At 48.4% G+C, this 16,251-nt stretch overlaps 1 protein-coding gene across 2 annotated transcripts in view; it reads right to left on the bottom strand.

Annotated features, from left to right (window-relative positions):
• The window catches only part of LOC115463166, a 222,051-nt gene that overhangs the window by 164,583 nt on the left and 41,217 nt on the right, over nucleotides 1-16,251 (bottom strand). For both annotated transcript variants that reach the window (XM_030193415.1, XM_030193416.1), the window contains exon 3: nucleotides 8,277-8,326. In XM_030193415.1, the coding sequence (XP_030049275.1) occupies nucleotides 8,277-8,326 (50 nt within the window). The remainder of the gene's footprint in view (nucleotides 1-8,276; nucleotides 8,327-16,251) is intronic.

Genomic DNA, 16,251 nt, shown 5'->3' with positions numbered 1-16,251 from the left:
GAGGGGGCAAGGGCGCTCATCAGGAGCGTCCTGTACGGACGGCCTTGCCCCCCCCCCCCGCTGCTCCCCACTTTCCACCGCTCCCCCACCCCGAAAAAGCAAACTTCTAGAAGCCCCTGCCCCCCTCCCTTCCTCACTACTCTCTCACCTCAGCTCCGCCTCCCGACATCCTCCGTCCGTGCCCCGCCCCCTTTTGGGGTCGTCGCCGCCATTCCCCTCCTCCATCGGGCCCCCCTTCCTCTTACCGGGCCCGTGCAGCGCCTCTCTCCTCTGTCCGAAGGCGCTGCACGGGCAAGAAGAAAGCTGAATCAGCTGATGCCTGCCTTCGCCTAGCTTCGATAGAGCGTCTTTCTCCTCCTGGGCCCGCCCCTGTCTGACGTCAGTAACCTACGTAGGTTACTGACGTCAGACAGGGGCGGGCGCAGCAGGAGAAAGACGCGCCATCGCGAAGGCAGGCATCAGCTGATTCAGCTTTCTTCTTGCCCGTGCAGCGCCTTCGGACAGAGGAGAGAGGCGCTGCATGGGCCCGGTAAGAGGAAGGGGGGCCCGATGGAGGAGGGGAATGGCGGCGACGACCCCAAAAGGGGGCGGGGCACGGACGGAGGATGTCGGGAGGCGGAGCTGAGGTGAGAGAGTAGTGAGGAAGGGAGGGGGGCAGGGGCTTCTAGAAGTTTGCTTTTTCGGGGTGGGGGAGCGGCGGAAAGTGGGGAGGGGGCAGGGGCTGCTAGAATTTTGCTTTTTCGGGGTGGGGGGAGCGGCGGAAAGTGGGGAGCAGCGAGGGGGGGGGCAAGGCCGTCTGTACAGGACGCTCCTGATGAGCGCCCTTGCCCCCTCCCGACCCTTTTTTTTAATTTTTGTTTTTATTTGGGAGCCATGTGCTTGCGATTTGACTGTGTTTTGACTGTTTGTGGCATGCGCAGAGCAGCTAACATAACGCTTGGCTGCTCTGCGCATGATTTGGGGGCCGATTAACGATGTGTATTGTGATTCTTTGATACATTGTACGTTTCACTACCGATCTCAGCATGTGTGACTTTTTTTTTTGGTGCATTTTTCGTTATTTTAAAATCGTTAGGGACTTTAACGATTTAGATTTTTTTACGTTTGGTTGCTGCATCTGCCTCTTAGTGTTAGCTCACGCTGCTTCCCGCCTTCTCCTCAAGCAGAGCCTGTCCGACCTCCACCAGGTAAGAGAGAAGGAACTTTCATCTGCTGCTCTCTCCGCTCTCTGTCCCTTCTTCACAGCTCATTTATCCTCAGCTGCACAATCTCACACCTTCTCACCCTTCAATCCACACCTAATAGCCTGTCAGTGCCTGGGGAATCACTGGATACCACATAGCCCCAACGGAGCCTCTTGTTTAAGCCTCCATTTTAGATGGTAACGTCACTTCCTCCAAGGAGGGAACACTTACAGGAGGCCTAAGGGCCAAGGTTGAGCCAGAGCATCCAACCCCGCCGAACGAGGATCTCTCCTGCTGAAAAAGCGAGGGACTTTGGCGTTTACGCTTGATGCCATGAGGTCCAAGCCTGGAGTCCCCCATTTGGCACAAATCTGAAGAAAAACTTCTTCTGCCAGTTCCCATTCCGCAGGGTCAATTTGATGTCTGCTGAGGAAATCGGCTTGTACGTTGCTCTGACTGGCTATGTGAGCCGCGGACAGCAGCTCTAGGTGGCGCTCGGCCCAGTCGCAAATCTGAGACGCCTCCGCCGCCAGGGCCCTGCACTGAGTGCCGCCCTGACGATTGATGTAGGCCACTGCTGTTGTGTTGTCCGACAGAACTCGGACAGGAAGACCCTTCAGTGTCCTGTGGAAGGCCAGAAGAGCCTGGAATATTGCTCTCAGTTCCAAGAGATTGATGGACCATCCCGCTTCTGCGGTGGACCACAGACCCTGAGCATAGCATCCTGGCAATGAGCTCCCCAGCCCGAAAGGCTGGCATCCATTATCACCAGACACCAAAAAGGAAGAGCCAGTGGTATCCCCTGCCGCAGCATGCTGTCGGAAAGCCATCAATCCATACTGCACTGGGCCACAGGAAGCCACCTTAGTCTGCGCTGGTATTCCTGGGAAATCGGAGACCATTGCTGAAGCAGAACAAGCTGCAGCAGCCTCATGTGAGCTCTCGCCCAGGGAACCACCTCTATGGTGGCCGCCATCGATCCCAGGAGCTGAACAAAGTCCCAAGCTCGAGGGTGAGGCATCAGCTGGAGCAGGCGGACCTGATTCTGAAGCTTGAGCCGCCTGCTGTCGGGAAGAAAAATGAACCCCGAAGCCGTGTCGAACCGGATCCCCAAATACTCGAGAGACTGAGAGAGGGTCAGGTGACTTTTGGGCATATTGACTACCCAGCCCAGAGTCTGAAGAACTGTAACAACTCTGGCTGTGGCAAGTCGACTTTCGTCTGCCGAATCCGCTCTGATGAGCCAGTCGTCAAGATAAGGGTGAACTCTGAAACCCTCTCGCCTGAGAAAGGCAGCCACCACTACCATCACCTTGGAAAAAGTCTGAGGGGCAGTTGCCAGGCCGAAAGGCAAGGCGCGAAACTGGAAATGTTGGTTCAGTACCGCAAACCGGAGAAACCGCTGATGTGGCGGCCAGATGGGAATATGCAAATACGCTTCCTTGAGGTCCAGAGACGTAAGAAACTCTCCTGGCTGTACCGTCGCAATGACGGAGCGCAGGGTTTCCATGCGGAAGAGTCGCCATCCTAAGGCCTCGTTGACTCTGCGTAAGTCGAGGATAGGTCTGAACAACTCGCCTTTTCAAGGCACCACAAAATAGATGGAGTAGCGACCGCAGCCGCATTCAGCGGGAGGAACCGAAACCACCGGTCCGAGCTTCAGCAACACCTGCAAGGTCTCGTTTAATGCTGCCTGCTTGATGGCAGTGCCGCATTGGGACTCCAAAAATGCGTCTCCCACTGGGGCAGCAAATTCTAGTCGGTAACCTTCTCTGATCAGGTCCAGGACCCACTGATCTGAAGTAATCTTGTCCACTCCTCGAGAAAGAGGGAGATACGATCCCCTACTGCAGGAACCGACGAGTGGACCGGCGCCCCATCATTGTGGAGGACGCCCCTGAACTCCTGGACGTTGCCCGGACGCCGCTGCGCGTTTGTCCGAACGAAAGGAGTTCCTCCGCTGGAAATGGGTACGTTGACCAAGCCCTGCAGAGCGCCCTGTGCGATATCTGCGAGCTTCGCGAAAACGTGGCCTGGAAGAGGAGGGAAAAGAAGGACTTTTGGAAGAAGGCCTCGGCCTATCCTTAGGCAACCGTTGGGCCTTAGAGTCCCCTAGGTCCTTAACAATCTTCTCCAAATCCTCCCCAAATAAAGAAGGCCCCGAAAGGGTAACCTCACCAGCCGTTGTTTAGAGGCCATGTCAGCCGCCCAATGCCAGAGCCAAAGAAGGCAGCGGGCAGCAACCACCACAGACATCTGCTTATCCGAAGCTCTGACCAGATCATAAAGGGCATCAGCCAAAAAAGACAGAGCAGACTCCATAAGCGGGCCGACCTCAGCGAGGGAACCCGCTCCATCAGCGGGCTGCTCAACCGCCTGCTGCAACCAGGAAAGGCAGGCCCGAGCTGCATAGGAACTGCAAATAGCCGCCCGAAAGGAAAGGCCCGAGATTTCAAAGAACCGCTTCAGCGCAGATTCCAGCCGCCGGTCCTGCATATCTTTCAAAGCGACCCCTCCCTCCACCGGGAGAGTAGTCTTTTTAGTCATAGCCGTGACTAAAGCATCCACTTTAGGCATCCCAAAGAGGGCCAACTGACTTTCACTCAGAGGGTAAAGGTGACACATAGCCCTGGCCACCTTCAAGGGACCATCAGGGTCAGACCATTGAGCTGAAATAAGCTCTTGGATGGAAGCATGCACAGGAAAAGCACGAGAAGGCTTCTTAGTACTAGCCATCCTAGGATTAATAGAAGAGGCAGCACCCTCGTCAGGATCTTCAATACAAAGGGCCTGTAAGGCATCAGAAATGAGAGCTAGCAGCTCGTCGCGGTGGAAAATCCGAACCGCTTTAGGGTCATCCAACTCCTGTTGCAAGCAGCCACCCTCATCTGGATCATCAGTCCGTGAGGGCCTGCCAAACCCCTCAGACTCTCTGAAACTAGACCATGGGGGAGAACAGGATGAAGAGCCCTCCTCAGACGGGGTATTCACTCGTCTATGCTTAGCGTCAGCCAAACGCTTGGGGGAAGAAATAAAGTCTCCAGCAGACACTGGGCTATCAAGAACTGGAGGCAACCCAGTCTAACAGGAATTGTCAGGAGCCTCAGGCAGTGCTCTGTTTAACATAAAAGCCTTATGCATCAGCAGCACAAATTCAGGGGAGAAAAACTCACCCTGTACATCCGCCTCCACATTGGGGGAAGTGGAGGCAATAGCTCCTCTAGAAACCTCGAAACGAGGCGTCCCCCTGCACTCAGACCCCTCCACAACCGTGAGGTTCGAGTCACGCGGCGCCTCCAAGATGGCGGCCGCTGCCACCTCCGTCAGGCGAGAAGAATCACCGCCCGCCATGCTTGTGCCAGCATTAGCATCTAGGCAGCATTTGCTGCAAAGCCCCACTGCTGATCTGCGTTTCTCACAGTGGGAGCAGCACTTAACCCCTTCAGCAGCCATCAAATACAGGAAACAAAATGGCGCCTTCGCACCAAAACTTACCCCACACAGAGCGCTGTCAGCGGGAACCTCCCCAGAGGAGCTGGGTACCACTCTCACCTCAGGAGACCGAGTCAAACGAGCTGCGGTCAAGCTGCACCAAACCAGGAGCTCAGGAGAAAGCCTCTCTTTTTTTTTTTTACCCAGCTGTGGTAAAAAATGGCCCAACGCACACTAATTTCATGCGTTCACACTAGTACAGACCACCTTTTACCTAGCTTAGTAAAGAGCCCCTAAGGGCATAGAATACTGCCCTTAGCAATAACCCAGCAAGGCAGACAATCCGCAAACTCCAAGATGGAAAACAACGAAGCAGATCAGTGGAAAATATAAACAAACTTTATTCATAAAATAGCATCTAGAGTATACTGCCCGATACATGCCGTGTTTCGCCGTCAGGAGTTATAAAAATCGAATAAAACATACAGACAAATCATTAAATGAGAAAATAGAATGGTGTCACTTTTTTTGATATGCAGGTAGATTTTAAAAGGAAGGGCGCCATGTTAGGCGAGTATTGCATGGATCCAGATACCACGTATAAACTGTGAGAAGCAAAAGTGCATTGCAGGTTTTATATAAGACTTTGAAATGTAATGAAGTTTGAAAAAGAATTTTGAAAAAGAATTGTGTTTTTCCTTGACAGTCTGTTCCATGAGCCCTGAAGGTCACGAAACCCTGGCCACGATCGGCTGTGGAATATCAGTACGGGAAGAAGATCCAGCAAGCCAACATGAGCTAAAAGCTAAGTAGCAGCTCGGTGTTATGTTTTTTGTTTGCTTAATAAATACATCTTGAAGGACGGAGGGAAGATTTTTTTACAATGAACTCCACATTAGGCTTTAAGTCATCTACAGGAGTCAGTTGAGGCTTTTTCCTTCCTTTTTTCTAGATGATTGGAAATTAAGAATCAAAAATTCTAAAAATAAGAACTATATACTCATTTTGAGAGGATTCTGTTGAACTCAGTCACAACAAAGTCAGGGATTAAACATTAACCCCCCCTTAATCCCCAGTGGTCACTGACCCCCTTCCACCTCCCAAAGATGTGACAGCAACAGTAGACCCCAGAATCTGACAGTTCCAGATATCATGGCCACTGTAAGAAAGCAGCAAGCAAGTGGATGGAGTAGCCTAGTGGTCAGTGCAGTGGACAACAGGACCCAGGTCCAATTTCTATTTTAACTCTTTCATTAAATACAAATATGTCAGCAGTCCTGGAACATATGACCTACAAGCATGAGGGCTATTGTAGCGGTGGACCTTTAGGTAGAGTAGGTTATCTCTGTTCCTGGAGGACTCACCATACAATATGAAGGGGTTTAGGTGGGATTTGTACCTGGGTCCCTTTATGTGAAGTCCACTGCACTGACCACTAGGCTGCCCCTTTGCACTGCTGCGATGTCTGTGTGGCCAGCTCACTAGGAATGCTGCCAGACAGATCTCTCCATGGCTTGTTTTTCTACGTTTTTCTCTGGGATGCATTTTTTCGAAAATGGTACTTAGAAATGGACGTGTTGAGCCTGAAACCATCTAGCTCAAAACCATAATCAAACCAGAAATTTAGATGTTTTTTTCTGGTTTGATTATGGCTCTGTGTTAGACATTGGTTCGAGACATTTTTAGCAAAACATCTCTGTATTATTTTCAAATCTTATTAATAACAAATTTAAGAAAAAAAGATGAACAACAGGAGATTAGTAGTGACATTCATAGCTTGAAACTGTTACTAACTCAATCTGACTTATCTTTAAAGCAAGTACTCCATAACTCATTGGGTAAATCAGAAGAATTTCTAACATCTATATTTCTCAATGTCTTCAATGTACTTCAAGATTCAGTTTTATTTGATATTCAAATATAACAAACCGATTTGTGGTATATCTGGAGCCTCTGCCATCACAGCCTCAAGATCCAGAACTTCTCATACTACGGGAATTAATTTATAGATGTTGCCCTTTTTCCCTCAGTTCTCTAGATGTAATAAATGTTTTAGTTACCTGAGGGCTTTTATTTACCTGGAAGCTTTGTTTACATATCCCCGTCAATCCTAGTTTAAAGGATTTAAAGCAAACCTGAGAACTTGGTGCAAAGCCAAAGCATAACCATGAAAAAATAACAAATGCTAAATTTTGATAAAGTGACTAAGGGGTACTAATAGGGAAAAAGAAAAACCTAATTAAAAACTAGACAAAAAAAATAAATGAAAGACGTAACAATCATAGCTGTCTGACTAGCACTCACGCTCTTTTGATGGTCGAGGAAACCACTGACAAACATCTGGAATCAGCAGCCTGTGAGAAGCTACTGTGCATGAAAAAAAAGCTTTTTCTTGAAAGCTCAGAAGTATATTCCAACAATGTGCATAACACAACATATCAAGTAACACAAAAGTATCACTCATTTTGCTGCATTCTATCCATAAACTTAATTATGCAGTCTTTCACTCAAAAGTAAATATATTTCCCTGTCCCCAACAACTTTTATTGTGGTACAAGCTACCTCACAACATTTTCTAACTATAAATGTTTCCTCCAGGAAATGTAGACTCTTTCCCTCCGATATTCAGTACTAGTTAACCAGTCAGCAACAGCCACTGACTGCTTAAATAGCATTTAACCAGCTAACCACAAATATTCAGTGGAAGATAACTGGTTATCTCCACTGAATGTTCACGTTAGTGCATAGAAGCTAATCGGCTATATCATGAGATATAGGCGGTTGGCGCCAATATTCAGCGCGGGTTTATTGGTTAAATAGGACCACATAAGTAGCAGTCCTATCTTTAATCACTAGGAACTTAACCGGTTAGCCCTGAACATCAGCTCAACGGGTTAAGTTCCGGCGCCAAAAATGAAACTGGCTATTCAATGGTCGGTCACTGTAAACAGCCCAGCATTGAATATCTGGGGTCAGTGGAGACCGCGGCACTTATGCAGGCTGCCTCCTGGCAGCTGAATATTGACCCCTTTAAATTTAACAGAATTCTTGGGAGACTTTGCAGGACATTATTTCCTCTAGAGCTACACTTGTGTCTTTGGTTCCAAGAAAGAAGAGAAATTTTGTGGGCAAAGTATCCATATTTTTCCTAATGTTACTAGAGCTAGTCAAATAATGTGGAAACAGTTTTTGAATTATAAATTATGTGTTTTAGCTCTAGGAGCAATGTTATTTTTGAGATTTCCATTTAAATGTTTAATTTCATATGAGGAAAAGAATTGTGTTTTCTTTGATCCGGGGAGAAAAGTACTGCTGGTAATTAGGCTTTATTTAAGTGGAATGGATTGTGGATTGTAATATCCTGATTTCTCTTTGGTTTTCTCACTGTATCTTCTTTGATCCCCCAGTGATTTTATTGTGTTTTGCAATTAAAATGAATAAATTACAAATTTAAAAAAAAAAAGGTTTCCTCCAATCTTCCAGTGGCATCTTAAGAGGCAACTTTGACACTACACAACATTTTTTTTTATTATTCCTATGCAGGTCTAATCAAAGGTTTAGCAACTTACGTAGATTCCAGTTTCATTTATGTGGCTACTAGAATTAAGCAATGCGCAACGCAGAAAAAACATACTCAAAATCTGACATGCATTTTATTACCTTAAGTCTTCTAATTCATATTTCAATTTGGCATTTTCATCTTGAAGTTTCTGAAAATAAAACAAAAAGAATGCAAATGTAGTAATCTACACGTAAGGAAAAACTATGTCCTTACCTGATAATTTTCTTTCCTTTAATCATACCAGACCAGTCCAGACCAATGGGTTATGTCCATCCACCAGAAAATAGTTCCAAGTACTTCGCCTCTTAAGGGTATCGTGCAGCCTGGAATGCTCAGTATTTTGAATAGCCAAGCAATGGTGCTCTCAACTGCTAAAAACAAGGAAACAGGAAAACAGAGTTTACCGGATTCTCCCAAGTGGGAGACCTTCCGGGCTCTTGCGCAACAAAGGGTAGCCAAACCACCCATTGAAAAGGAAGGAGGGGTATCCCTCAGGCATTTGGTCTGACCTGCAGACGCACTCCTGTAGCAGAAGAAGAAACTCATCATTGAAGGATAATCTAGAGCCATCAAGAGCTGGCATCACAAAGTAGCAAGGGGATTAAAGATGAATCTTGTCCTCCTGAGATGGCCTCCGTTTCCAGAAGTAGAAAATGGCCCAATCACTGACTGGAGGAGTCGAGCTCTAGAAGAAACCACAAAGAAGCAAAACAAGAAAACTGAGAGGGCAGCCATCTGGACTGGTCTGGTATGATTAATAGAAAGAAAATTATCAGGTAAGAACATAATTTTTCCTTCCTTATCATCAATATCAGACCAGTCCAAACAAATGGCATATAGCAAAGCAGTCATAGCATTAGGGCGGGAAAGGAACAGTATGAACCGAAGAACATCAATGCCTCAAAAGAACAAAGGAAATGACTATGAAGACATCAAGCAGCCTCCAAAGAGGACCTGTTTCAGGACTGTGGGGAGAAAACAGAGTATACGAAAAAAGAGATAGGTAGAAGCACCTGGAAGGAAGCTAATGTCCAGAGACCCAGGAAAGCTCAAGGAAGTAGCTTAAAGAGTTCTAAAGACCCAGAACACAGGCGTAAAACTGCAAGAAATGACTGAAGGACCATGAGAACTGTGTCCCACCAACAAAGACATAGGAAGGCCCACCACACAAGCCAAAAATCCCCTAAAGAGAGGAAAACTGAACCGCAACTTTGAGATATACACACTCCGAACTCTCAGGAGAATCCAGAGAGAAACCCCTCCTCAGAGTCAAAGAAACAGGAATAGAGCTACACTCAAGAGCCAAGACCATGTCCTGCCGAATGGTCAGCAGCCAGGCCTGTCCTCATACCCTAAGATGGAGAAATGGCCGAAAGACAGAAAAAGAACAATGCTGCCTGACCAGGAAAAATGAAAGCAACATCCAGGAATAAAGAACCGCTTCAACCCCATAGAAGAACATTAAGACAAAACACTCCCCAACAAAAAAGAAAGGCAAGGGACATCATACATCCAGGGATGAAGCCCCACTAGGGCTCTCAGTAGAAGACATGAGTGGGCCCCAGACAACCTGCCGCGAGAGATCACGTGTGGCCTGCTGGAAAGGACCCTGGCAGACAAGGAAGGATGTGGTCAGACTCAAACTCCAACACAGCACTAGGCTCAACACCAGAGACAGTAGAAATCGCACTCGCCAAAGAGAGCGAGACACGCCCCATAGAAACTGTCGAAAGAAGGCGCTCGGTTTAACCAGCAGTGAAGCAAAGAATTTGGCGCCCCGAGACAGAGCAAGGCTAGCAGCTAGAACTAGAGCAAGGTTCAGCAGCTAGACTAGGGCAGGGTCCAGCATCTAGATTACAGAGCTGCACGGGAACGGGGTTTGCGAGAATCCCGCGGAATCCGCAAGATTCCCGCGGGGATGGAAGCAATTCTGCGGGGTTCCCATAGAAGTGTAAGCTGCACCTGCACCAGCCTCTCATCTACCGAGTATCAAGTTCTTTGAATGCTGTCTCCTCCTCCTCCTCTTCTTCCTTGCTTTGACAGCACAAATGTGAAAAGTCTTCCATTAAGGAGGTTGTAGAGACACAAATGATGATGGAATTCAAAAAGTCGTGGGATGAACACAGAGGATCTTTAATTAGAAAATGGAAGTTATAAAAAACCTAACCTTAAATGGCTGCATGTGTGTGGATGTGTCAAGTGGCGCTTAGATGGCGACTCTGGCTGTGATGAACTAGGGCTGATACCGGGCAGACTTGTATGGTCTGTGTCTCATACATGGCAATCTGGTTTAGGATGGGCTGGAAAGGGCTTAGACAGCAACTTCAGTGGCTGGAACATAAGGACAGTGCTGGACAGATTTTTACAGTCTGTGTCCCACAAATGAGAAGACGAATAGAGTGGAGTGGGCTTCAATGGCAACTCCAGCTGCTGGAACATAAGGATAGGGCCAGATAGACTTCTATGGTCTATGTTCCAGAAACACGAAAGACTATAATCAAGTATATAATATCACACTCATTGATTTAATCATGAATTGATAATGAGTGTGACTATTGGGCAGCGTGGATAGGCCGTTCAGATCTTTATTTGCTTGCTGTCACTTATTATGTTACAATTAATCCTCTTTGCTCCCGGGCTGAAGCGCAGACCTCAGCTCTGACACAGGCATGAGCATCGGATGTCACCTGACCTACTGGCGCATGCATGTGGTGACCTCTCAGCACACAGTGCCAGTAAATCAGAGACAAATCTTAGATGTGCACACCAGAGTGTTCCAAGTTTCAACTTCCATTCCTTCCTTGTCTACAATGCTGTGGCTCAAATCCAGAGAGAGACTGAGGTAGCTTACCGAAATTTTCTTTTATGTACCATTAAATTTTCACGGGGACAGGTGGGGATGGGTCAGATTTCTGTCCCCGTACAACTCTCTAATCCAGATAAGGAGGAGGACCCCATGGACAGATTTTCGGCAATGTCTACATCCAGAGCAACAACCAACGCCAAAAGACAGAGACAGACTCAACAACTTGGGCTAGAGCCAGACTCAGGATCCAACACTGGAGTAAACTCCACAGCCAGGAATGGAGCAAGGCCCAACATCCAGAAAAAGGGGGGGCAAGGTTTGAAATTCAGAAAAAAAGAACCATACTCAATATCTAGAGAGGGGGCAAGACTCAACTGCCAGAGATGGATCAAAGCTCAACATGCACAGATGGTGCAAGACTCGACATCCAGCAAGGAGCAAGGCTCGATGTCCAGAGACAGAGTAAGGCGCAACATGCAAAGATGGAGCCAGCCTCTGCAGGTAGAGACAGAAGAAGTCCCAACCTCCAAAGAAGGTGGAAGGGTTGACCTAGCAAGCCATGACTGGCACAACCAAGCCACGTGGAACAACCTTTATAGAATACTAACTTAGCACGGATCATCCCAGCACCTAACTTTGGTTGATCTATACAGAATTCCCCTCTCAATAACCATCTTTTGTATACAAAGCTAATAAAAGATTCAGCAGCCATTCTAAAGCAAACACATTATAGAATCTTTACTATTCAGATATTTTAAAAGTTAAAACTACTAGTTCTTACCTGATAATTTTCTTTCCAATAGTCCCAACAGATCAATCCAGAGACGAGTGGGTTATGTCCCTCTACAAGCTGGTGGAGAAAGAGAGAATGCAAGAGCTATGCCATAAGGGATACTGTGCAGCAGCCTCACTTTCAGTATGATTGATACCAAGGCAGTAAGGAAATCATGATACCATGAACCAAACTCCTGCCTCTGGCACCAACAAGGAGAGAACAAGCAGTCCTGTGGCCAAGTGACAGCAATGCTACTCCCGTACCATCTGGCCACAGAAGCAACGTCCATAAGATGGTGCCGAAAGCAACATTTGCGGTAAAAGTTGAATCCAAGTCTGAAAAGAAGGCATACATCACACATTATGTAATGATCAAGAATAACAAAAGGCGGGCCTCTGGACTGATCTGTTGGGATTCATGGAAATAAAATTATCAGGTAAGGACTAATTTTACCTTCCATAGTATCCCACAGATCAATCTAGACACGAGTTGGATGTACCAAAGCAGTCTCCAAGTAGGGTGGAACCGCAAAGCCAGAATAAGCCCCCAAATACCACAGAAGCAGAAACAGGCCGAGGGATGAATCCCCAGAGTCTACGCCATCTCGAGACGGCACTATAAATGCCCTGAAGAGCCACAGTAAGCCGCACAGAAGCAAGCTCTGACAAACAGGCACAGAGGAAGTTCAAACTAATGGAAAGGAAAGACCTATGTACCAGACAGGGCGCAAGTCCCAAGGCCAAATTAAAGAGGGATTCCATGCCCCCAGACGAAGCAACATCCATCCTCTCTCAGCAGAAGCAAACAAGAGCCCCAATGGAAGAAGACGTTCCGGCAACTGGCGATGGTACCATGAGCCAAGGGAGCTAGGTGACAGAGCCAGCGATGGAGGTAAGCTCAACGAGACATGAGAGCCACCTCTGGAGGAAAATCCAACTATCAAAAGTGGCTTGTGTTGTGCTAGACAGAGACCAGGCAAAACCAGTAGCCAGAACTGGAACGATGCTCGACCCGAAAAAAAATCAGTACAAGCCATGCAGAAACGGAACAAGGATCGAAGCCAGTGCGAAGACCAGGCGCACCAGGCTTAGATGGATAAGGCTCTATAGCCAGAGAAGGGACATGAACAACATCCAGGGAGGAGGCCAAGGCCTGACAGCCAGAGATACAGCAAGGCTCGAAAGACAGCGATGACCTCCAGTCCTGCCTTCAGTGAGGATGTCATGCTAGTCGCCCGAGAAGGAAGAAGGCTCGACAGTCAGAGACTGAGCCAGGTCTGCCAGCCAGAGATGTAGTTAGGTACGACAGCCAAGGATAGGGCCAGGCCCTTCCGCCAGAGCCAGAAGCAGGCTCTAACACTAGAAGAGTCAGATTTGACTGGCAGAGACAGAGCCCAGTCCAGCACCAAAGACGGAGCAAGACTCCAGGTACTGAGATGGTCTGACACGAGAAGGAGTAAGGCTTAGCCTCCTGACACAGCAAAAAAACCCATCAACCATAGATAGGCCACCAGTCAACATCTGGAGACAGAACACGTCTGGGTACCAGAATACGGTGCCAGCCCCGACGTTCGATGACCGACCGAGCGAGACTCGACATCCAGAGAAGGACTCCAGCTGAGAAGGGGCAAAGGCCCGACAGCCATATACAGGGAAAAATGTCCCAAAGTCCAGAGGCGGAGCAAAAGCCTGACATACGGAGACTGAGCCAGACAAGAAAAGCAAGGCCAGAGCCATGCTATCCCATCAGCACCGGAGGAAGACGCCACCTGCAAAGCTGGCAAATGCCTCGATGCCCCAAGGCAGAGGAACCCTAGACAGTAAGAGATGGAGCAAGGCTCGACATGCAGAAAGAGAGCTACGCAGCCTGGCCTGCTGGGGCACAGCAGCCCAAAGTGCACACAGCCCTTAAAGTGAAAACAGACTAAGAGTAGAGAGAGTGTTTAGAACCAACTCCCCCCAAGTCAGATCTGTGCAGAGAGAGGAGCTGCATGGTCATAAGAAAAGTACTTGCCCTTTCCACCGGACTGCTATGCAGCTCTGCAGAGCACTGAGAAAACACCCAAAGATTCAGTCTGTCCACCCAGCTTTAGCGAGAAAGCTGTGACAGTGCAAGACAGAGCAAAGAGCCACTGTCCACCAGCAAGAAAGGCGAGACAGTGCAAGACAGAGCAAAGCGCCACCGCACACGTCGAGACAAAGCTCGACCTCTAAAGCAGGCTCAATCTCCTGAGACGGAAAAGGAACGTCATGTCCAGAAAGAGGAAGGTTCGACCTCCAAAGATGGAGTTAGCGTCGACATCTGGTTACAGAAGGAGGCCCGCCTCCTGAGGTGTTGCGAGGCTCACCGTCCAGAGAAGGGTCAGGCTTGCCAGTTGAAGACAGAGCCAGGCTCAACATCTGTACACAGTGCAAGGCTCGAGGTCCACAGACGGATCAAGGCTCGACGTGCGGAGACGAATCAAGGCTCGACGTGCGGAGACGAATCAAGGCTCGACGTCTGGAGACAAATCAAGGCTCGACGTACGGAGATGGAGCCAGGCACAATTTCCAGAGCTGGAGCAAGGAGCAACCTCCAGAGATGGAGCACATCCCACAGGGACCTAAACCCTGGGCAGAGGGGTCACCACTGACACCCTCCTGGGTTCCACAAAGGCAACATGACCGAAGAGCCATAGATGGAATAGACCCCGACAGAAGACAGGAGAGTCAGATCCGAACAGCTAGTAACCGAAGAGAAAACAGTCATGCAAGAGACAATAGTCCAGCCTCTGAAGTAGGAGGAAAACCTATAAACCCAGGGTCCCCGAGATAGGTCCTGGGCTGCGCACATAAAGAGGGGCCTGTAAAGACTGAACTACTTAACTAACTACTTAACATTTCTAAAGCGCTACTAGGGTTACGCAGCACTGTACAAATTAACATAGAGGGACGGTCCCTGCTCAAGGAGCTTACAATCTAAGAGAAAAGACTGAAGACAACTACAAACCCTGAGGGCAGAGCCCCGTCGCCACTCTGTTAAGACAGAGAAACTGCTAGCCCAGGAAAACAGAAGCTTGGTGATGCTCTCCACTGTGAACTAATCCAAAGCAGCATACCCAAACGTGCTGTATGGCGTGCACAGAGAGCAGAGCTACTAGGCAGATGAAAGGGCACAATGCCCAGGCTAGGACACCGTTCCCAAGGTCACCAGGCACATTCCCCGCCCTAAAAGCAAAAACCTTAGGACAGGATAAACAAACACTGTCTGAACACAATTTTTTTTTTTGCATGAGCATCAGCAACTTCCTACCTAGCCACTGCCTCAAACACTGCTGCCTGAATGGTAGCCCAGTCCCTCTGTAACAGCAGTTTAAGTCTCCCAACCCTGCCACAACCTTGGAAGCTGGGAGAAAATACTCCCAAAGCAGAGCACACCCACTAAAAAGCGGTCCCCAACCGTTGCAAAGAAAGGGGAATCACTGAGACCCATCAGTCTAGCTGCTGCAGGGCGGGCAGGACCTTCTCTCTGACAGACAGCCAAAGACAAAGAGCTGCCCTGAAGAGGACCAGGGATCTATTGTGGCCCGGCCTGCTGGGGCAGAGCAGCCCAAAGTGCACACAGCCCTTAAAGTGAAAACAGACTAAGAGTAGGGAGAGCGTATAGAACCAACTCCCCCCAAGTTGGATCTGTGCAGAGAAAGGAGCCACATGGTCATAAGAAAAAGTACTTGCCCTTTCCACCAGACTGCTACGCAGCTCTGCAGAGCTCTGAGAAAACACTCAGACAGAGATTCAGTCCGTCCACCCAGCTTCAGTGAGAAAGCTGCTGGGTAACAGAACTGCTCGGAGCGCAATCCTAAAAGGAAACAGGTTAAGATCCAGTCAGAACAGGAGAGCCATGAGAGAGGCCCTAGGGAACAAATAAAAAGTTACCAAAGCGAGTCAGAACAGCAGAGCAAAGCGCTCAACTGTGAACCCCCTTCTAGGTCATACCAACGCGCAACTACAAGCATTAAACGGTGCACAGACACAGTGCAAGAACCCATGTGAGAGGCGCAACCTACCAACGGTCCCAAACCCCCCTGCAAGCGCCGTCCACAACTTTGAGAGAACTTTTATTTTTTTTTTTACACATTCTGAAAACAGGAAACCAAAATGACGGCTGAACAGTGCAAACTGCTCCAGAGCCCACCAAAAACACGATGAGAGCCCCCTTGGCCGAATGGTCAATTGAAAGGACCAGCGAGCATACCGTAACGGTCAGGATGGGAGCAGCAGTGGTCACCTAGGCGCCAGAAGCAGGGAAGAACTTTCCCTCCCTGGCAAATGCCCGAGGAGCCGGACCACAGAAATAGCAGCAAACAATTCCCACCGAGGAATAAAGAAATAATACTCACCGTGGCTGCAATGCCGAAACAGATCAGAAAAAGGGAAAGGGAAATGGGACTCAATATACCACCTTTCTGAGGTTTTGGCAACTACATTCAAAGCGGTTTACATATATTCAGGTA

This window comes from Microcaecilia unicolor, chromosome 2 (genome assembly GCF_901765095.1).
Source record: "Microcaecilia unicolor chromosome 2, aMicUni1.1, whole genome shotgun sequence".
NCBI classification, from domain to species: domain Eukaryota; kingdom Metazoa; phylum Chordata; class Amphibia; order Gymnophiona; family Siphonopidae; genus Microcaecilia; species Microcaecilia unicolor.
The sequence above is the reverse complement of the archived record's forward strand: the minus strand, read 5'-3'. Positions and strand labels throughout refer to the sequence as shown.